Raw genomic sequence first — 24074 nt, 5'->3', positions numbered from 1 at the left:
TAGCAGTTAGCAGACATCGATCTGAAAAATCATGGGTCTCAAATCTCAAAATGTGCTAATTAGTTGCCCACTAATAGTTGGCAAATTTATATGGTCTTCTTCGTGCTTCTTGATTTTGAAGATAGCCGAGGTAATAACACAGTTCACTCACTCAAGAGACAACCATTGAGGAAACAATGAAATGTCAAGAATTAGACTGTTCAAGGTCACAGACATACTCATCGCTACTCATTTTCTGTGGTCAGATAAGGGCAATGGCAGTTTTCACTGGCCTGATTAATGTTTTAATAGAAGTGACATAAGACGTTTCTTATATTTCCAGTGATCTTCTATATTAAATTGGAGAAAGAAACCAATAAAACTACCAATACAGTAGCTCAAAATGTTTTATTTGAAATTAAATATTAATCATAGTATAATAAAAAATAATACAAGAAATGCAAATATATAATCCGATGATCTGTCAGCAGTAGATAACATTAATTTTATCAATAATTTACATCAAGCGAATTCAAAATTGCGGTATATTGTATATTATAACATCTTTCATATTTCTTTATTATAAATATACATATTATATAATAATATTATTCACATACTTAATTGGTAGTGGTTTCAATACGGAAATGTTTTCAAAAGGAAAGCAATCGACCGACATCATTGTGTCTACCATATTATCTTAAATAACAAAATGCTGACCCTTTTCAATCAACGAACATTTATTAGGGCAGATTAAATAAGCAGTCTTTTTCCGTATTTTCCAGCCTATCCAATGGAACAAGAGTTAAAATGCTCTTGCCCTATCCCAATATAACAAGCGTTTGAGTAATCTTCATTAAACCATGCATATTTATAGGGTAGTCAGTGGTGAGCATTAATTTTGCTGTATGTGTTCAACATGGATCAGCGAAAAGCTGTGTAGATGAAACATTGATCCACATTCTAGATCGTAAACATAATATATATGAGTTATATTCAAAACCAATTTTAATCAGGAGAATATATTTGCCTCAAATCGAATTTAAAAAAGCTGTATCCTTTATGAGATTGTCAAAATTATTGGTAAAAGGGTGATATTTCACACAGCTTTTATTGTATATTTGCTATAATTGTTTATTACTGCAAACCTGAGCTACTTAGAAAATCGAGATTTTTGAAACAACCCAAGCAGAATTTCAAAAGTTTCAAATTCAAAAGCTAATATAGTCTCTGTTTATTTACAATGGTTGTTGTTGTTGGCGTTCCAGATAACAATCGTAGGTGGGATTTTCTATTCCAGAATCAATGGTGGCATCATCTCTATTATTGTCAGGAAATGTTATTCTATAAAATACATCAGTCTTATCTTCCACTAACTTATCATGTGGTATTCGATAGATATAATATCTGAAAGAGATCACACGTCAACTTTAACAACACTAATACACAGCATAAAGAGCAGTGGCGTATTTAGGTGCGAATCGGCCATGCACCCTCCAACCCCCCTGACTCCCCCTCGCCCCCAGGCCACGAAAGATCTTTTTTGAAGTGAAAATTAATCCCTCCAAACGCTCACAGGCCATCTGAAATCCGTTAGCTTTAAACCCCCGACCACAAGGGGGTCATTTTTGCCATCAATGGCAGTTGTTTCAGGTCAATGTCGATGGTTGACAATCAAAAGAAGTTTCCACTTCCAGTTCAGTCAATACCAGTCATTGTCAGTATTTATCATCAAGAGTCGTGGTGTGAGTCACTAGCAGAAGTTATCCGTCATTAACAGTGTAGTTATCAGTGACTAACAGTAGTTGTTCGTCATTGGTCACCAGACCCTAGCTGTAGTAATATCAGTCAGTAGCCATTGACAGTAGTTATCTTACACTAGCAAAGGTTATCAATAACTCCAGTTGTCTGCTACCAGCAGTAGCTGTCATTCACCAGTTGTTATTGACAGTGAATATCAGTTACCAGCAATCGTTGCCCGTCTTTGACAAATTGTGGTGATTTTATGACATTGTTGTTCTTTAAACAGTGTTCGTCAACTATATCTGAATGAAGGAAGTTGTAAAAAAAAATCTGTTTTGCCAACGTAATCACAAATTAACGGTTTAACGATCAGCAGAGTCGAGAGCAGGATGGTAGTTTGATATTAAATTTGCTGTGAACTCTGTCAATTTGATTAAATACAACATCTTATAGGGAAATAAATAAAACCCTTCTTGGCTTCTAATAGTTACCTTAGATAACAAATCAATATAAATAAATGAAAAAAAGCCTAATTAGGGTCGATTTAAAGGTGAAAGCTTCAAGTCATAGAAAGTACAGAATGTTATCTTTCTTCATAGAATATAAGAAGGGGATTAATGTAATCATTAAAGTATTCTATTAGCCCATTATTACAACTCTTATATTGATCATGACTTTTACAAGTAATTGTCGGTTCTTATTTCTGTTTGGTGGTTACGATAAACTTACAATGAAAACCTCAAATTAAGTTGGACACGACTATTTGTGTTACGTTGATGTTCAACAAAGATCAGAACACAACAGTCTTGACCACTATACCAGCTGTATAATTTGAATTTTATAAATATCAAATTTATCACATTATGCCTCTAGCTGTCTTGATTTTATTCTCGTGTTATAACATTGATATCATTTGTTTTTCATTATGCCTAGTTCACACCAACGGCGAATGCCGCGCTTTAAATCGGCGAGCAAAGCGCCATCATTTTTTGTTTACTTTTCAAAAAATATGACGATCTCCTAAGTAATGTTACGCTCTGATAAGCTCTGATACGAATTGGTTACGCTTTGGGGACGAATTATTTCCCGATTTGATCAGGCCTTGTTACGTTATAAATGACGCTTTGATAAGCTTTATTAAGCTTTGATGCGGTTATGACGCTTTAAATCACGGTCTGATACGATTATCAAGCTCTGTTGTGCATTGTTAAGCTCTGTTACGCATTGGAAAATTTCGAAATGGCCGATTTCATGCCGCTTTTGATCAAGTGGTGACAGACCATGAAGACTGGGGTCCCCGCTTTGAATAAAGCTCTGTTAAGCTTTCCTACGCTTTGAGTCAAGCTTTGCTGAACTTTGTTACGCTTTGTTAAGCTTTGATACGTTCTCGGCGCTTTAATCAATTCGTGACAGAGCTCCCAAAATTTTTAAACAGTTTAAAAAATCTTGGCGATCTTGCCGAATATCCAGCTTTGCTCAAAGCTTTCCAACGATCTATTACGACCCTGGCGCTTTAGTCGAGCTTTGTTACGCTTTAGTACCGCTTTGTACGCCGCTTTAAAGCGCCATCAAAGCGCCGTTGGTGTGAACTGAGCATTAGACTCACACGATTGACTTGGTTCAAAACAAACATTGCGTATGTCGCTTTGTCACATGACATTTTTTTTATCACTTGACCGCGAGGTTCAAATACAATTTTATTCCATGTGATGAAATATTGTATTTGATTGGTTGAAAACGGAAAATATTACGTAAAAAAATCGTTTGCGCCGGGCTTTAGTGGTTATATCGCCGAGAACCTTTAATTTTTATACAAATAAAATTCTTGAAACTTACTTTTTATAGGCCATAACGGAAAATAGAATTATTATGGTGATTATGATGGTTACTACAGTAACAATGGCCGCAATACTACCAGTAGATAAACTGCTTTCTGCAAAATTCAAAGATAATTTCACATTTCAATCATGATTAGTCAGCAGAAATGAAATGGTGCATTATAATATCCAAGAATAGGTTAAATCTAATACTCTTGATGATTTTTATCAATAGTTACAATGGAAAAAAGGAACAATTTTTGTAAAAGCAAATAAGTATTTTACAACAAAAGATAGCTTGCCAGACAAGGTAATATACTTGATTTTGAATAAAAATATTTGACAGTACAGTAACAATAACCAGTATAAAATATTTTTCGATTCTTCTAATTTTCGATAGGGTCATCCTAATTGGGTGATAACACTCACACCAAGTTTCGTCAATACTCCTCAAGAATTGTGCCTCCTAGAGTGTTTACGACAAGGGTGACGGATATATACGACCCCCATTTCATGTAGGCGTATAAAAAGCCGTTTTTCCAGAGGATTTGTTTGAAAGTAAAGTGTAGTTAAAGGAAAAGGCCGGAAAAACAAGATGTAGGTTAGTTCCTTACCCTTTTCTACAACTTCTGCAATCATAAATTTTGTTGAGTTATCAATATCCCCGCTGATATCTACAACGATAATTGCGAAGACAATAGCTATTCAATTTTTCAAATTCAACAATTTTACAAATGGGAGTAGTTACGTCGCACATCTAGACCTTTTCACCTTGGCGACATATATATATATATATATATAAATGGAAGCATTGAATTATAATTATTTAATTTTCATATCATTTTTCAAGATGTAACTGAAGAAAATCATGAACGCAAATATATTGTTAATTACCTGTTACTCTGGACTGTGTAGTTGGTAATGAAGATGGGGTTGATGAAAATGGTGATGGTGATGATGGTATAATGGATATATTTAATGGTAATGTTGTAGGAATTAATGTTGACGGCGGGACGGTTGACCTATTAATGGTTGTTGGTAATGTTGTTAATGATTTGGTTGTTGGGACGGAAGAAGTATTATTTGTAACTGTGGTAATCGTTGTTGTTGCTGTAGTAGTAGTTAAGGTAGTAGATCTCTGTATGGATGATGTTTGTGATGATGATACAGTTACTGTGGTACTTGTGTTTGTTCCTGTTGGTACTGAAACGAGCATACGGAACGGCACATTTTTTTTTCATTCAATGCATACATCTTAGTAGTACAAAACATCTGCCTCTGATGGATATTTTGACAGTTGTCGGCTGGAGTAGATTCAGAAAAAATATACCCTGTAAAATGGGGATTTTCCACACCTCCGAAGATGCGTTTTTTCTAACATTATATTAAATCAACTTTACGATGACAGTTACTTGGTGTTGAGCATCACAGTAACATTTTTTTATTAGTATTAGTATAGACCTTTGAACTTTTGACTGTGCACGCAGTTTAAGTGGCCGATGAAGATATCCGAAAAGTCCCCATTTTACAGATATCAGAGGCAAGAATAGAGACAGATACTTCGGACTAACATCTTAACAGAGACAATCGACATACATGTACATCTACCATGTAACCTAAGTGAGTTTGATCCCTATAATGTCATCCCATTGGCGTTTGTACTTCGTAGAATCGTTTAAAGGAATCAATCTTCAATTCTACTTGCATTAAGCTGGTATTACGTTTTATGAGCTTATTATCATCAGCATATCCATTCAGCCAAGTAAAGATTTGACTTGCCTAATTTACAGCTCTGCATATCATAGTCGAGTGTATAACCTGTTTGGCATTTACATGCATGATAACCATTGGGTTTTGGAAGACATAAATGGTCGCAGAAGCTGTTGAAGCACACACTCACTCCTATAAACAACCAAGACAAAAGGGTTCAAATATAGATCACTATCGTTTAATGAAAACAACTATCTAAATACTATAATAAATAAGAAACATTTATGAGAACCTGTTGGGTTTGTAGGAACACTGTTCGAGAATATATACCATTACAAATTGTTCATGCAGATAAATATAAGCAATTGACGCCTTAAAAGTTTTTGACTGTGAACTATTAAGACTGTTCTTTCATGCGGTTTATATATAATTGACAGTGCATTTTCCAGATTTACATGTTTACATTCCCCACATTCCCTACATAGCCAACAAACCTTGAACAATTTCACTTGAGTTGAAACCATAGATTCCATAAAGTTTTGTAAATTGTGGTGGTCCAAACTGTTCCACTGGTCCGCCATCTTTAGACATTCGAGAGACGAACCTGACAATACATTAATATTGCACTAATGATATAAATATTCACTCCAAACTAAACGTAACCACTAGTCAGTGATAATTTGGGTCTGAGACAGTAATATCTGAAACAGTACTGAGCAGCTGGTAATAAGATGTCCCCCTTACCACAAACCAAAATTTTGATGTGTTTTAATGTAATGTGCCATCTTTGATGTTTGTTAATGTTAAGGATTTATGTATTGCCTATCTTATTTTAATGAGAAAGTTTAAGCATTTAGCAGTTGCCATTGCGTCAAACTGAAACTGGATAATATGTTCTAAGCACATTATGTGCACTTTCACAATTGACAACACTCAGTTGTGTTTGGAGTCGTTCATGAATTCTCGGTTTGCGATCAACTTTAACAACAGGCCATATCTACCCATCCCAAGATAGCCTTTATCATCTTGTGCTTACGTTTTTCGCCAGTCTGTAAAATATAAGTATGACCCCATAGCAAATATACCAAAGAAATGGGCCGCCTCTTCTTGTTGTAGTAACGTTCTTTTATTCGTTTTATCCAAGTTGATACATTCAATTTTATTATATTTAGCGTCTGCCCAATACAGGATTTTTGCTACAAATACACCAATACATCAGGTAACATTCTGTAGTATCAGAACAAGGGACAATGAGTAATTGGGTGTTAATATTTAAATATAATAGTCAAGAGTTATTGAAGTGGGTGACTAACTACCATCAAATATCATGTTGCTAGTAAATTCGTTACAAACAAAGTTTGGCGACAATCAAAAGATACATTTCTATGCGTAAGCGGCATTCAGTCAAGACAGAATGACTAGAGAGTTAACAACAAAGCATATTAACTGATTTGATCGCTTTTTTTACTTACCTTTTCTATCAATTGTTAATCCATTTGGCCAAGAGTCCTTATCCAGCATTAAGAACGTCTGTTTATTAGATCCATCCATTTGTGCCATTTCTATTTTAGCTTCGAAACCCCAATCTGTCCAAAACATTGTCCTTTAAAAGATCAATATATAAAAATGGTAAAATGACTTCCGTGTTGTGAAATGTTTGACACGTATGTTGACTTCGTATCGTAATTAAAGTATAATTTACAAGGTTGTGGGCTCCTCCGACGCTTGTCGTTGTATTGGCGTAAGGGAACAGTGATGATAGGTTACATCAAATTTTATCACTTCTTAAAGCACAGCTATGGTGATTATTTCGCCTTCATAAAATATCCTTACCCTTCCATTGGTAAAACCACTATTGCTCTTGGTTCATCCAGTCCTTCATCAATAAGAACAGCCCGATGCTGTTTATTAGTTAAAGAGACAACATTGATAGTGTCTAAACCGGTATCGGTGTAATATAGCAGTCTGTGAATAATATCAAGAGCTAGCCCATCAACAACAGATTCTGAAAAGTGACAGACAGATGATCATACTCATTCATAACAATATATAATTGAAAAAATGGGACAAGGTTATGGATACCAGTAAACACAACGGAAATATTTGGAAAGAAATCAGGTATCTATATTCGCAGATTTATACAAGATAGGGGATACGATTCTAATCATATGTAGGTAACTAATAAATGAGGGTGTGAACAAGGGAAATTAAGTGGAAATGCCCAGATACATATTAAATTATGGACTTCCAAGGTCTAGATCATTGTTGCATGTTAATCCCTTAAAGGGGCATGTTCTCTATCCGTTTGACCAATCGTACCTTAGTCTAGAAACAGGCTTTTTTAGCTAAGCTAATCGATAATAGTGTTCACAGCTCACGATCGAAATTTGAGCTTTCAAATCCACGAGTGTCTGGAATAATCTGCGTCAAAAAGACTCGTCTTTTCTCGATATTCAAGATCTCCAAATCAACGCGAGAAATGGCGAACCTATCCCTTTAAGTAGAATGGTACATCTTAACCACCTACTTTGTGATAAACCAACGAGCATCTCATTCATTTGACCATCAATATTGGCGCCTTGTAAAACTCTAGCTTTATTGTCACTCCAGTAAATTCTTTGCGGCATCGGATCGTAATCAACAGCTATCGGATGTCCGATTGGCATATCAATGGCATTCACGCTACCACTCTTAGAATTTATTTGGTAGATTTGTTTCTGGTATGCATCGGTTACTATCAAAAAGTTAGTTCTTAATATGGCTAAAAAACGAATTGTAAATAAATGAATGAATAGAAGAAAAAAAGTTCTTACAAACGAGGAGATTAAATGGTTAAGCTATGATTTAAATCTAGTTCTTGTTCTGCCCCTTTCAACTGCTAGTGGCAAGAGTGTTTGAAAGGTTACTACATGGCACAGGGTTTGGTAGACTGTAATGTAATGTTTATCGTTCCATCCAGTTAATCATGTAAACAAAAAAAGACAAAAAAGAAGGCTTACTCGAAGAACATGTTCTACCATTGTCGTCAAGTTGATATCCCAATCCACAATCACAATAATATGTTAAATTAGCTCCCCTTAAACATAACTGTTCACATTCATGTTTACCATAAAGACAGGGTACTATAGATGAATAAAAAGTCATCCGTGCAGTTTAATAACAAAAAACTTAATTACATATAAATGCATTATATTTATGTATGTATTTGCGATGTATGCCGTTTTTCAAATTGAGTTGTTTCCATCTTGACTAATCCAGAATGGTTTTGAGATGTATTTCTTATTGACTTTTCTATCTATATATAGATTTTGGCTGCGAAATGGATATGTACAATTGTATTTAAAGTATACGTACACCCTTTATCAGAAAATAGAGGTTGATTTTGAACATCATAGGTAATTAAATCCGTAGCGACACCATATCCAGGGTGAATTATTCCCCTTTCCTTGGTCTTCTTATCCAGACGAGCCACGTGGAGTCCATTCATGTCACCAGAATCAGTCCACAACAGGAAATCCTGATGAATAAACATGATTACAATTCTCATTATGGTTAAAGGAAATTGGTCGGAACTAGCCACTGAATTCATACAGAGAAACTTATTTGGGTTAAGTCACCACGACATACCCTGTGTTTGTTTTGTTAAGGACACGCCGGATCATAATCACAGAAGATAGTGTTCAAGGGTAAATTTTAGCAGTTCACAATCGTCCTAAAGAATTTCTTGTCAATTTGATGGGGAAATGCGTCCTCCACGTTTCTCGTTTTCGAAGTTGCATGTTGGAGCGCCCCCAAACCTTCTCCCGCTCATGGCGCCTTTCACTTTGGTTTACACAAGATTCGGGCCCCGGCAACCATTCACACCTGGCGAAGGGGCTGGTCTAAAGTAGTGCTGGTGTATGACTATGTATACTGGGTGAAAGTTACTAAAAACTAAATCATTGCTTCCAAACCTTTTTGACTCAGATACTTGTACATCTTTCATCAATTTTCAACGGAAGCATTCTAATGTTACTGAGACCCCTAGGGAGGACCATCGATTGGGTCACATATAAGGGGATCAATGGGTTAAACTTGGTTTACCTTGAAGATGCTGATACCAAAGAATTGACTGGTGGGTGAGGTAAAATATACTGTAATTCTACCTGTTATAATATCTAGACATCTAATATGATGTAACAATGAATCTGTCCAGTATAACCTAAATAAATGGATTAAACTTAATGAACTTATCTCAAAGAGAAGCAAAACGGAAAACCAATTTGATGTATTCCGGTTGCAGGTTAACAGTCAAGTTGTCAAAATGCACCTTATCCCGGAATTCATATTCAACATCTTTCATTGACTCAATCTTTTCTTAAAAGGGATTGTAAACAAGTTTTCTAAAAAAAATATTATGTATATACCGGACACGGGTAGTATCGATTTGCACTATTCATATTTTTAAACAGACGTCAGTGGTTCTTGCAATTCCACTCAAGTATGCGTTTTATGACGTCACTACCGCAGGATCCTTATTGCGTTTCTGGTTTCTGGATAGTGCGATAGTAAGTACTTTGATATAATACCCTACTTAAGTATTATCATATATAAACTTACCTATCTTTCAGAAAATCTATGAACATATGATTAGGTAAACCGAGATTTGTATCCATGATTATAGTTCTATTAGATCCATCCATATAAGAACTTTCTACTTTTGGTGTTTCACCAATGTCTGTCCAGTATATAATTCTACAATACAATTTTAAAATAGTGCGTTACCTTACATGGACATATTAATAATAGAAGTCCCATTAGATGAGATATTTGTCCAACTTTCATTTGCAATTAACAAAAAAAATCAATTCTGTATAAAAGGTGATGTAAATGGCAATCATTTATATGATAGATCTGCCAATGAATTAATAATATTAGTAATTATGGTTCTATCCGATTATTTATAGGATTGATCTGCAAATGAATCAAAATTTGTCTCAAACTTTAGAAGTCAGACTTCATTGAAGAGTCCAGTTCTTACCCATTTCCAGGATGAGCGGCTATACCTAAAGGTTCATCTAATTTTTCTGATATTATGGTTTTCTGATGTGCACCATCTTTTCTTGCACATTTGATAAGTTTGTTGGTGCTATCGGTCCAGAAAATGTTGCCAGCTAACCAATCTAGAGATAAGCCTGAAAGAACCACCCGAGTATTTTTTTGAAACGAATACACCTATATTTGGATGTATTACATAGATCAGTATAGCTCTAAAGGCATTGGTTTTGTCCCATCAGAACAACTAGAACCATCCGTACAACATAATCATTGACAGAGTAGGATGTGTAATCTTAGTAATGACTTAAATCATTTTGTAGTCATTAGGAAATATGAAATATTGATTGATTGATGTTTAATAAATTTAATAATTACAGTCTTTAGAAATGGCTTTACCTCTAACAACACCAGTTCCTCCTATAATTGTGGTTTCATTGGCACCGACCTCAAGTCTGATTCTACTGATAGTTTTAGTACTATTTGCCGAGAAATATAAATTATTATCTCTGGCATCATATGCTAGAGCTAAGTATCCACGTCGCTCTGCCAGGAAACACTGATTTTCTAATGTAACATTGGTGAGAGAAATATAAGCCAAATTAGCTGGATACTGACATATAGCATCACTGATAGCATAAATATGACCTGGCATACTAAACGTCATTTCAACTGAAAAAATGAAGTAGAGAAATAAGTAAAGCATATATACAGTCAAGTAACCTAATTTCGTGGAAACCTATTATTCGTGGATTTCCGGAAATGGTTAATAATTTACGTGAGCGACCTTGCGCGACCTCCGCATTAGATTGTTTTGATAAACATGGGTTTTCTCTACAATGTCAGCTAGTAGAATGAATCCAGTAGTTTCAAGCAAGGTAAAATGTATCAATGTATACTTTGACAAATACAAAATGGCGGATTTCACTTATTACCAAACGTCACAATTTTTTATCGGCCAAATTTCCTTATAATCCCAAGCGGTAATCGGAATTCCAAGTGTCGTCTGCTAGAATGTAGTCCAACGAATGAAGTCACGTGATCATCTAGCGGATTCCGTGTCAGCAGAAAATTTCTATGGAACACAAAGTGGATCATATTCTTATGTTGTTTCAGTGACTTTAAACAATAAATCACGCTACGTATCTTATTTTGTCAGTCACTATTTCTTTTTTAAAATCGTGGTTCTTTGAAGGAATTGTCACTAGTTATAATGAATTGATATTAAAGATAAATACTAAGAGAAGTTAATTATACCACCCGGTATCCAAACAACGTGTTTTTCTTGACTTATTTATAGATCAAACATTGTACACGAAAATAGGTTACGCATTCTGCCGCCGTTGCCGAGTTGGTTGCTCATGAAATATGGGTCAAAGGGAAGGATTCATAAAGAAAATCGAAATAAACCAATTTTAATTATTTTGTAGAATATCTGAGGAAACATCTAAGATATAAAAAAAAATTTCGTTTTTTTAACTTTGACGAAATTCGGTGTTGAATCCTTATATCCACGAAAATAGGTTACACCACTGTATAATATAATCTTTTATCCGAAATTTGTCATGGATTACGAACTTCGTCCTATACCTTTGTCTGAGACAAAGTTCTTCATAGCTTGACTTTTTTAAGACATTTTTGAGAAGGTCACAAAGCGTAAAATGAATGGCAAACTGAAATACAAATTTCACCCCTCCAAACAGCCAAAGTTGAAATACATACGTGTACATGTAATACCATCATCATTAGTGCTATACCCGTCTCCACAAATGCACCTAGCACCAGTTAAAGGGTCATTAATACATATCTGATCACATCCTAATTCATCACAAACACCTGAAATATAAACGATGATACATTATCTGTTCACAATCTAATGTATCGCAAACACCTGGAATATTAACCATGGATAAAAACCTTATTAATCACAAACACCTGAAATATAACAAATGATACATTATCTAATCAGAACCTAATGTATCACATCACCAGGAATATACACAGTGATACATTATCTAATCACATCCTTATTCATCACAGACACCTGGGATATACACAAATGATGAATTATCCTAATCTATAACACACACCTGCGATATAAACAATGATAAATTATCTGAGCGCATCCTTATTCATCACAAACACCAGGAATATACAGAATGATACATTATCTGATCATGTCCGTATTTATCACAAACACCTGGAATATAAACAAATGATAAATTATCTGATCACATCCGACTTCATCACAAATACATTATCTGATCACACCCTAATCTACGACACATACCTGAAATATAAAAAATGATACATTATCTGATCACTTCTGAAATCATGACAAACACCTGAAATATAAATAATGATACACAATCTGATCACATCTTAAATAATCACAAACACCTGGAAAATAAATAATGATTCATTATCTGGGGACTTATTCATGTGCAAATAACAAAAAAGTTAACAACTATATTGGACCATTTTCAAGATCCTACAGAATCGGTCATCACAAACACCTGTTATATCAACAATTATCTTGTAAAAATGTACCACAAAACATCCCTAAGATCTATAAATATATTTGACATAGTTTTACGTAAACCGAAGGTTGAAAGTTGAAACGGAAAGGAAGTAATGATTTAAGTGTTGTAGTACTTACTCGAATCGCCTGGTTGAGAGTCTTCATCGTACATTATAATACCATAAGGAATATAAGTTAATTTATAAGTTATATAAGTATCACCAGTGTATTTATTAAATATCTTCAAATGCCCTTTCGATTGCTCAGTTACAAATATATATTTCTGAAATAAGAGTAAATCAGTTTATTGAACTTCTCGTATAGACACACAAGTTGCATGCTTTGATCAGAAAAGCGAGCTGTTAGTAAAATATCGAGATGTACAATAGAAGCATAAAGCATCTGAAGAGAAGGAAGCATCACCTTCTATTGAAAACCAAAGTGTTATCTCGTTTTGAGAAAGATGTGATTAGTCTCAATTATAACGAAATTTCCTTACATCATATAGAGCTATCCCATAAAGATTGGTTCCATCCTGTGGAGAAACTGTCTTTCTGTTCATTCCATTGAAAGCTATAGATTCTATTGTATCTTTCTTACTGTCGACCCAAAATAAGCGATTGTCTTGATAGTCTATGACTATACCCCTTGGATGAAGTATATCTGTATCAACAATTATTCTTCTATTCTGACCCAGTAAATCTGACATCTCAATACGCGGTCTCTCACCCCAATCACTCCAAAACAAATATCTATGGTAAAATTACAACGATCAACATTATCATCAACAGCATCAATTATCAACGGAACCATGGTAAAATTCTGAGACTCTTACGGTGTTATTGGGTAAAGAATGCCTTGTTTCGATCCTTGTGTATAACGTGACCCTTGGTGTGCTGAATTGCCTACTCTTAGATATTGAATAAATGGCAGTGCACGAAGATGGACTTTAGAATGAAGTGCTGTACGTGATACATGGCATGATATTGATGATAACATAGTTTGGACTCATCTCCTGATTTACATAAGAATAGTAAAGGTGGTCCGTGATGGGTGTCAAAGAAGGTTTTAGACAACTGGTTCGACTGTGTAAACGATAATTAATGTTTTCGTGATCTTTGCAGTTATTCATCCTCTAAATCTTGTAGCTCAGGACAAAAGAAATATTCTAGATTGGGGCATTGGTGGTAAATTACATTCTTAGTTGATATGACGAGAATTAAAGCACTGTATACATATTGACAAGGAAACATGGTTATTGAAAGATATAATATAAAGGGTCTAAAAATTTGTCGTGCATATTCTTACCCTTTTTGTGGATAAACAGCTAGTCCGTGTGGATTATCAATACCATCTTGAGCTATTATTTTATAACATGTTACATTACTTGAGATTGGTGCAAGCTTTATCCAATTAAATAACGTATCAGTCCAGTAAATATTATTAGAAATCCAATCGACCGTTAAACCTTCCACATCAGGTGAAATACCGGTCACAATTTTACTTGTATCAGTTGATCCATTTAAAACTAATCCTTGGATTCTTTTATTCATTGATTCACTCCAGAATAAGGTCTGTTTAGAATAATGATAAGCTAAACTTTTAAATTGCCAACCAGCATGCGGTGCACCTATATGATGTAGTTTCACTTCACCAGTTTTAACCCATTCTGTTGGATCACCTTCGATACCAACCAACCGAGACACTTTTAATCTTAATGTTGGAGTTTGAGCCCAGATTAAATTTTGTCCATGTTTTACTGCAAAAAAGAGAATCTTTGGTGTTATTAGAACTGGAGAGAGTGTGATTTTTAACCCTTTACAGTCACTTGTCATTGGTTTTGTTTAAAGATAAGGAATGACACGGAAACCAACCGGTAATAGTGATTGATGCTCCCGCTGAAACTTTTATCAATGATTAAATTAGATTTATCGTGATAATCAAATATACAGTATCACCAAAATACACCGCAGATTGAAATTTAGTTTTACTATGCCTAGTTATTACAACGTTATAAAACTTTTTTTCATATTTTGTTAACTGACAAAAGTTTACGTAAAGAAGAATTAAAATTATTTAATAGAAAATAGAACTTACTTCCTTCCGAATATTTTGATATCGAAAATAAAAATATAGAAAGAGTAAAAATAACTTCCATTTTGGGTGTTTTTGTAACACGAAAATTTCTCAATACCAATTTTATGGTGATATCAATTAAAATAAGTAAGTTTGTCAAGTAGAAGGATCCTGCGCATGCGTCATAATAGTCGACATTATAGAAAACCGGACATTGAGATCTATCTGCAGATCTCGTATTTATACGAACTTCCGGATAGTTATATTTATCTCATTGATACAGCTTGGTACACAATAGTTCAATTAAAGATTCAATCAAGTATATACTTCGTTTACACTCAAAACATAGTATATGTCTACTGATAAAATAATACACGTTGTTTAGAATTTTTATATTATCTTAAGAATTCTAATTTTCTGGAGGTGTTCTTCACAGTAGAGAGTATCTATCTTTGTAATAATATGCTCTCTGCCGATACCCCTTCCAATACCAGGAGTTGAAGAACTAATATTGCATGAAATTATACCATGGATATTTAAGAATGATAAGCAGAAACCTTTGCTTCACATATTAGGTTGTTAATGATAATCACACTGCTTGTTTAAAGTCTACAAAGTAACCCGACAAAATCTGGCCCTACCTGTTCCCCGGGCTTGATAAACGGATTGGATATCGACACGTTTAGGACCAGACCTAAAATTAAACTTTTATGGGAGTTACGCTAAAATTGGCTTTTATCCTGGTGAAAATTGTCAAACAGTGTCTATTGGATTTTACGTCTGGTCATAAATGTGCCGATTTTCCATCCGTATATCATATCTAGGAACGGATTAGAGGTTAGGCTTTGTACTTAATTATGACCTTTGTTCTAGTATACTGCCTAGCCCCTGTCCATGATAAGTCTTGGTAATGTGATTGTGAAACGTAAATTATAAATTTGTCGTAATGATACATTGACTTAGGGCCAATACACTTAACTCTATGCTGACCAAGTCTGGCTACCAGATAATTTTATAAATCACAGTAAAAAACAATAAGTTTATTGAAGTAAAAAATATAAAATTTGTTTGATAACATTGTGATAGAATACTCAAATAATAAAATATAATGACGTTATTTTGAATATATTAACATAATATTATATAATATTTTCTAACTAACAAACAATAGAAATGCATTATAAGAGTCCTTTTACGCACCAGAAAGGCAGAAACTGTACAGATTATTTTTGTATTTTACAGAATTCCCGAATAGATGGTTTTTACAATATTATGCAGATCTGACCAGCTTATATATCTATGTATATGAAAGTGCAGAAAAATGAGATCGAAGAAGAACTATTCAGTTGCGAGGCCTGTTCTCTGATAAATGAATTATTTCAATATAGAACGTCACGACAGCGACAGCGATAGCTTCTAATGGACACAGAAATACAATAAGAATGGGGAATAAGACCCTTTTCTACCAATCTAGTACATGAAACTGTGAACTATATTATACATGAAAATAAAAGTCAAAGGCAAGGAATGTGTATTGCATAAATCTTAAAGAAAATTCAAAGTAATAAACAAATAGATAGTTTTGAAATTGGAAATAACATGTCATCGTTTCATTCAATCATGGAAACATCTTAACCTCTTTGGACGAGACTTAACATTTCGATTGCAACGCTTGATCTGAAAAGGGTTCATTAAAAGGTTTCTAACCTATGTATAATAATATGGTAAACTCATAGGTTCTTTTTTTTTTGCTATGGGAATGGTGCCAATGAAATTATACTATGTATACACTTAAATAGGCCAGAATACCTCTTACACCCTTTAAGACTCTGTTCCTGAACGTACATTATGTCTAGAGTAATACGATATACGATGGACGATGGACAAAAATTCTAATGCTTGCCAAGTTTAAAAGCACTGACGGCTGCTAGTTTTGCCTTCATATTTTCTTTCTTCTCAACTACTATTTTATTTTCTGGATCAATGTCTATAGCATTAGCATCAGCTACAACTCGAGCTTTTATGTACCCACGGACTATAGCTTCAGTTACATGGACCTTTTCTTTTGTTGCATTATTTGTGTATTCACCAGTATCTTTGTCTAATATTCCGATTTTAATAGCTTCAGCAAATGGAACCTTTTGTTTGTTCTTTTGATCTATCACACCATTTACAGCGTAAGTCTTGGATTCTACGACAGGTTTTTCATTACCATGAGCTTTGTGGTATTCTACAAGAACTAATCCAGAAGAAATAGCATCAGCAATGGACATCTTTTCACCATGTTCTGTTTTGTAGGTTGATTCTCTGGTATTAAGTATTTTCTTTTCTACAGCCTTTGATACACTCAGTTTCTCTTCAGTGGCAGGGTCAAGAACACCAAGAATGGTGTAAGGACGGTTTTCTTTTGTCACCTTAACAGTAATTAATCCAAACTCTTTCTTCTCCTCTCTAATCTTCTTCTTGGAGATGAAATCCATTATAATCAGACCTTCGTTCATGGCTTCACTCATTTGTATTGTGCGTCTTGTCTTTGTGTTGTAGTAAGTTCCTCTAGCTTGGTCTACTATATTCATCATAACAGCCTGTTGTAGTGTTAGTCGTTCTCCAGTCTTGGCATCAACAACTCCGGTTATAACAAATGTGTGTTGCTCTTCCTCTACCGACGTCTGAACTTGATCAGTGATGGTTTCTTCATATTCTGTACTCATTGTCCATTCCTCTTCCACTTCCATTGTTGGTGTCATATGCTCTTTTGGTTTTTCATGAAGAGCTAAGGAAGCTTGTTGTTTTTCAATCTCTGGTTGAACTCCTTTTCGTTGTTTGGAAAAGTCTTCAATACCAAGATTAGTATCCCAGAACCTAAAAGGTAAAACAATATTGTAATTCATAATACGAGTAGGCTATTGGTGCTTTATTAGTGTATCCATGTGTCTCGAAGAAAAATAATTCTTTCCAGATACTAAGGATTAAGGTCAAATGTTTTTAGATTGAATGCTTCGTCTTTCTTTCAACAGCGGGTAATACTAGCATATGATATGGGGACGATCCTCATAAAATACTGTACTAAAATATTGTGATACTCACGTAACAAAGTGGGCGGTTGTAATATATCGAAGTTGTTCCCATTTATCACAAACTAACAGATATTTTGGTTGTCGTAATAATTCTACTACTGATTTATTGGTTTCCCAGTAGGCCCAGAAATCCTAGAAAACAAGACATTAGACACATATCTTAAATACCAAGAAGAATAGTCAATATGGCGGAATTGACAGTTTTCAATCTTGAGATGTCAAATCTGACAGAAATTTTAGAAAAGCAACATCAAGTTGGGCGAAATGACACGTACTTCTCTCCATTCATCTTAAGGACTATATATTTACCTGATATTTAGTAAGTAATTGTTCTAGGTATTTTATCTGTACAACTACTGTAGATACACTGGATGAATCTAGAAAATAATATTATGGACATTATTGGAAGAAACACATGGTGAACACGAGGGCTTGCATCAAAATACATTTGGAATCGTGGAAACTCTCAAGTAAAACTTATGTAATACTTTATCAAATGAAACACATTTACAGCCTTCTTGTCTGTTTACAGCACAGCTGACAGAAAGGGTAAGTATGTCATGTCGTGTCTGGATACCAATAATCAAAAGTACTAAGGATCTGAACTGCAAAACGAAAGCCGAAGTCCACAATAACACTTTGGCAATATAATGGTCAAGTAGCAGCTAATGGACCATGTAATGAGTATAAATGAGGAAAAAAAGTTGTATCATGTATCATCGTACATAGCATATTCGGAACTTGGGAGGAGGACAGTCTAGGCAACTATAAGACTCAATCGGTCATATTGTGAAAAATCTGCTCCAATATTAGACATACCAGATTGTGCAGCTTCAGGTGATTCCTCTATTATGGTTCTAAGTCTATTGATTCTTTCCTGTAACTCTTCAAAATCTCCATAACCATCCCAGTTCTTAAGTAGTGTGTCCTCCAAATATTTCATTATTCTTAATAATTCAGCTTTATCTTTTTTCGACATGGCTTGTAAGGCAGAAATCTGAAGGACATGGGTTGATTTGATTTTACATAATAACACAGAGTTTTACCATGATCGATAGTTAACAGCATAGTCAGTTCAGGCTCTGTCAAGTAGGACGTAAAACTCCATTCATTTCATTTCATTTCAGGCCTTTTTCGCTTCTGAAGCTTGAGAAGTAGTAGTTCCTCAGAGTCATTTCTAGTGACTTCTAATACGTTTATTAGCTTGATTAACTGTATAATTGATAAATTGATATCTTGGTGTCAAATTGATATAGAACATTCGGAAATATGAATGGCTTGAAAACACTTACTTCTTCTGAGTTCCAATCACGGAAGACAAGTAACATAAAGGCGATCATTTGGTACCCTAATCGTTTGACACTGTTTGTCCATAATGCTAGCAGTTGCAGTCGTAATCTGAAAAACAATAGCAGACATTTTACAGAGAAGTTTTTATACCACTTAGTGATAAGTGGAATTAAGTCATTCGGATAGCTTAAATGGTTAAAGGATACGTTAGTATATATTTTGTATATAATCAAAGTCTTCACTTACCTGATAGCAGCGTCAATAGCTGGACCAGAAGGGCCTGGTAACAATAAAATAACAGAAGGTATTTTACCAACTTGACCTCCACTATTTTGTACCTGAAGCAATACATTTACAGAGTTAAACATGCATCTTGGTTGGTCGATACCAAGTCTGTTTGAGTGCCTAAAACAAATGAGACATGAAAAGGTGGGCGTCTAAGGATGTGCCAAAGACATTGAAATGAATTTTTTTACTGCGAGAGTTATTTGAAATGTTCTATCTCAGAACGTCTACTAACTTACCCTCCAAGATTTCTTATCACTATTATCTAATAAAGTTAATGTATCACCTTCTGAGAAGGAAATCTGAAAAAATAAATTTTAAACGGTTCTTGAAATACCAATAAATTATGTCCGAGTTTATTACGGACAAAGTAACTGAGATCAGTTGCGTAGTGGTTAAAATGATAGTATGCGATGTGTTTGGACGAGATGTAACAAGATGAAATACTGACCTCATTAGTGTTGAAATCAGTAAGAGCTATGACTGGACGTGGTTCTTGTACTTTATTCAATCTCTGTGGTACTGGAACTAAATCTTTACTACGATTAAACAGGGTATCAACTTTCGTTTGCCATTGTAGATAAGCCAATAACACATCCTGTAGATTGAAAGATTAATACCAACATGTGATTTTCGGGCATAGAAATATAGATCTATTTCAAATAAAATACCCAAGGCTCTTTTTTTTTACTGTGTGGGTAAATGGGGCATTAAATCATCTAATCTAGGTTAGATAAAAATCATAAAAGAACGTAAAGAACTAAATACTTTTGAATAAATTTTACAATGTATGTTTGTTTAGTTTTGTTTCAAGTATGTTAACTATGTTTCTGAATACTGTTTATCAGATTTTAATCCAGTTTTTAGATCATATATGATGTTATTATCTGTTTATTTTATGTTTATTATCATATGTTTTACTCTGTTAATAATTATAGTGTCTCGTAAGTCTTCTTAGGCTGGAAACCATTTTTCTGATATAAATTATTCATAAATTGTCTAGTGGATTGTGACTCTTTAATAAATAAATGAAATAAAAATAAAATGAATAAAAATATTAACAGACGTTGCTGTACACAATCAGTGGCATGAATCTCTTTGATTGTAAGTGTTTACTATATCGGCAACAGACTTTGTCAGTGTAATTGTAAATGACATTAAATGTGGAATATACTTAACATTCCTTTACTCATTTTTTAAAAGATAAAACAGTAACTGTAAGAACAGTCGTTAACAGGCGCTATTGTCTACCAATTTTTGAAAGTATTTCAAGTGACAATTTTATTTTACCGGAACCAGACTTTTTTCATTTCAAATGTAAATCATATCTAATACGGAATATACTTAAAATTCCTTTACTCTTTTTTAACATTAACAAACAATCAAATAACTTTCGTGTATTTCACTAAGCCTACAACAGGAAGATATTTATGTAATTTGGTTATAATTATAATGAAGCATAGTTCGATACTAAAGTTTAAAAACTTTCAATGAGTATCTTCTCTCCAGGATGTATCTGTTGTAGTTTGAGTAAACTATTATGCAAAAAGACCCAACATTTAGTCAACGAAGGGGTATCAAGTTCAATGTACGAAGTATAACATTAGCCGTTATTACTACGATTTCTGTTGAAAGGTTAATATTACAGGAAACGGATGATAGCCCACTCTTATTGACCTATCTTTAAGGATCCGTAATATTAATAACACTAACATAATTGAGTTAAGAGTAATTGTCGTTTACAAAAACTATCAGCGTAACAATTGTTTTATTTTTTTTATAAAGACGAGTATATTTTGATTTTGTTTGAAAAAGTACAATTTATTCACAGCATTTATTTTTATACCAAGTGTGTTCATAATTTTGTTTAAACAACGTTTGTTCAGAGCAATTTCAGAAAATGCTTTCAAACAAAATATAAAACACATGAGAGTAGTTTTTGGTTTGATCAATACGGCGGCTTGGGACTATCGGTAGGTTATGACTCGTTGAGAAGAATGTAGATAGCTGTGACCCCAATTACAGAATGAGAGTTGTTTTACCTTCATTTCATCCATTATAGCTTGAACATCAGCTCTATCACCATTTAACTTGGACTTATCAAACGTTGTATGTATTCTAGATAATGTTGTATCCATCCAATATTCAGCCTCTTCTACCTCGTGGAAAAACTGCAAAGTTAAAGGGTTTCGATTATTTGGTATTTCATCAAAATGGAGAAAAAAATTCTATTAAGAGCCCTGCAAAGACTTTTACAATCGTTACACAGCACGTGCTGTTTTACAGAAAATCTTACACCAAAATATTTTGACAGATATTAAATAATCAATCTAAACCAGAATAACTAACCTCTTGGTAAGCTGCAGCATTTCTTCCATGGACCTCAGCACATTGCATAGTACTAATAACCCATTTCCAGTTCTGTCTAACAGCAGTAATACAGTTCTAGAGAGAAAAACACCACGATTTTAATCCAATGGTTGCCCCTGTTCATCGTTCATAAAAATGAAACATAAAATAATAAAGTGTTTTGTACCGAATGTATTTTAACTTGATGAGGCATCATTGTCCTTCATACAATACCAAATTACTACATAATATAATATTTAAATGTTAGGTGAGATTATAAATTCAGCTGTTATATCATCCTGGGCATTGTTTACAATGTCACTGTAAGAAGGCTTGGTTTACCAATCTAAAGTAACCCCCCTTGAACTTAAAATATCCCAGGCGCTATTTAGTCATGAAAAATTGGTAATCATACGAACCTGTGCTGCTCTAGCTAAGCTTTCATTAGTTTGGCTTCTAGCACCTTTTAGTTTATTGTTCTCCCCAATATTAACAAGATGTACTGCTCTAGAATCAAACTCTGTTGACATATCCTACAACATACACATACAATAGGATGCAAGCATGAAACACACGAATCAGAGTTTTCTCCTTTTAAAGATATTGACATAAAGCGACCATTAATAGGGACCTATTTCGGTCAACACAGCAAAGTTAAAAATGTAAAAGTCCTATATAGGTCCTATATGAGTGGTTTGATATTCTATAGAGCATTGCAAATCTTTCGTTAAAGATTGGAAATGGTAAAGCATTTGGTAGTTACCTGTACTAATTCTTCAAGGGAGGCAATTTGTGAAATTACTTCTAAACAAGCCGATCTCTTTGACGACAAGGCCTGTAATAGTAAACAAAAGTTATAAACATCTATATCTTGCAATCCCGAAAAAACATCTTCAATTCAAAATGTCGAGTGAACTCAAATGTACTTTCTCTTGACAGATAAAATTATCAAGACACAAGAATTAGGATATATCAAGAAGTCCTTTGTACCCTGAAATCTCGAAACTAGATATTCCTCACACTCATTCATAATAAAAATTCATATTTACCTCAACCGAATCATAATTATCATTGACTTGTATTGTTTCTCCATTTTTGGGATCCTGAAATATATCAAATATATCATATTTAACAAAGGAAGTATAATAGTATATAGACAAAGGGAGCAAACTCATTTTAGACATCAATGTGTCATCTTTCTAAGAGATGTGTAGATTCTGCATTAGGAATTTTTAATAATTGTCTTTAAAGTTTTTGTTCTCCAGAGCACCCTCTAAAATAATTTAAACTTACATATTTGGCAAGGGCTTTGTGAATGTTATTTCTGAAATCCTTTATCTCACGATCTTTTAATCTTTGTTTTTTCACTGCTTCTAAAACACCATTACTACCCTTACCATACGACGCTAATTCCATTTCCCCCTATAACGCACCACATAACAATATTATAGGGATGTTTATAATACAGAGACTATGCATAAAACCAAAATAAGTTAAAACAATTAGTGGACATGGATATGAAAAATATATATGCAACACATCAGTTGGATAAATGATAATTATTTTTATCCGTTATTGTATAGTTTTAGACTGAATCTGAGTCCTCAAGAACCGACAGCTCGATCTATTACACACAGATATGAATTATCAGCACTTTTCTTTAAGAGGCAAGACGAGTCAAGCTTCCACCAGGCTTTGTTGAAAATTTTAACTTTTTATATCGATATGGTAATGGAAAACAAGATTTTTTTACAGTCCTGTAACGCAGGTGGTTTATAAATTGACATACCGCGTTTTTCTGAAGAATATATTCACGTAGGAACGCACAGTAGGCTTACAGTAGGCTTACACGTATATAACCAAAGAACGTATATGTTTAACAAAATAAGTAAAATAGCATACCTGCTGTTGAAATAACCAATCCATACATTTCTGTACATCTGACTTTGCCATCCTTCTCTACAAAATACAAAAAATCACAACAATTTATCCACGGCATATAGTTATAATAATCGTTAAGAAGCTGGATGCTTTGTTACTGTACGGATCAGAACAACGTTAGAAACGTGAAGAAATGAAGTTTCAAAATGAAACACCCCACCCATAAACCGACCTTCTCTTATCATTTACCCACTTCAAGGCGACAGATCTCATTCATTTCTACCACTAGTTATTCGGTGCATAATGTAGTAT

General features: G+C 34.0%; 2 protein-coding genes across 2 annotated transcripts; both read right to left on the bottom strand.

The window, feature by feature from the left end:
- Positions 1 to 1217: 1217 nt before the first annotated feature.
- Positions 1218 to 14962, bottom strand: LOTGIDRAFT_162349 (hypothetical protein; the record flags this gene model as incomplete). Its single annotated transcript, XM_009058309.1, has 21 exons — positions 1218 to 1386; positions 3559 to 3655; positions 4434 to 4742; positions 5744 to 5853; positions 6286 to 6445; positions 6722 to 6852; positions 7083 to 7254; positions 7777 to 8010; positions 8249 to 8371; positions 8604 to 8766; positions 9333 to 9450; positions 9849 to 9983; positions 10270 to 10423; positions 10683 to 10955; positions 12006 to 12119; positions 12217 to 12218; positions 12574 to 12628; positions 12943 to 13087; positions 13304 to 13556; positions 14113 to 14563; positions 14902 to 14962. 21 exons carry the CDS (start codon positions 14960 to 14962, stop codon positions 1218 to 1220), a joined length of 3429 nt encoding a protein of 1142 aa, XP_009056557.1.
- A 943-nt stretch (positions 14963 to 15905) lies between these two features.
- Positions 15906 to 23834, bottom strand: LOTGIDRAFT_232953 (hypothetical protein; the record flags this gene model as incomplete). Its single annotated transcript, XM_009058308.1, has 15 exons — positions 15906 to 17742; positions 17968 to 18089; positions 18267 to 18334; positions 18777 to 18954; positions 19250 to 19355; positions 19494 to 19585; positions 19772 to 19834; positions 19984 to 20130; positions 21575 to 21703; positions 21882 to 21977; positions 22301 to 22414; positions 22645 to 22716; positions 22931 to 22984; positions 23175 to 23303; positions 23784 to 23834. 15 exons carry the CDS (start codon positions 23832 to 23834, stop codon positions 16773 to 16775), a joined length of 2391 nt encoding a protein of 796 aa, XP_009056556.1. The 3' UTR covers positions 15906 to 16772.
- Positions 23835 to 24074: the final 240 nt, after the last annotated feature.

Source organism: Lottia gigantea, assembly GCF_000327385.1.
Source record: "Lottia gigantea unplaced genomic scaffold LOTGIsca_33, whole genome shotgun sequence".
Taxonomy (NCBI): Eukaryota; Metazoa; Mollusca; class Gastropoda; family Lottiidae; genus Lottia; species Lottia gigantea.
This window is presented reverse-complemented; position numbering and strand designations above follow the sequence as displayed.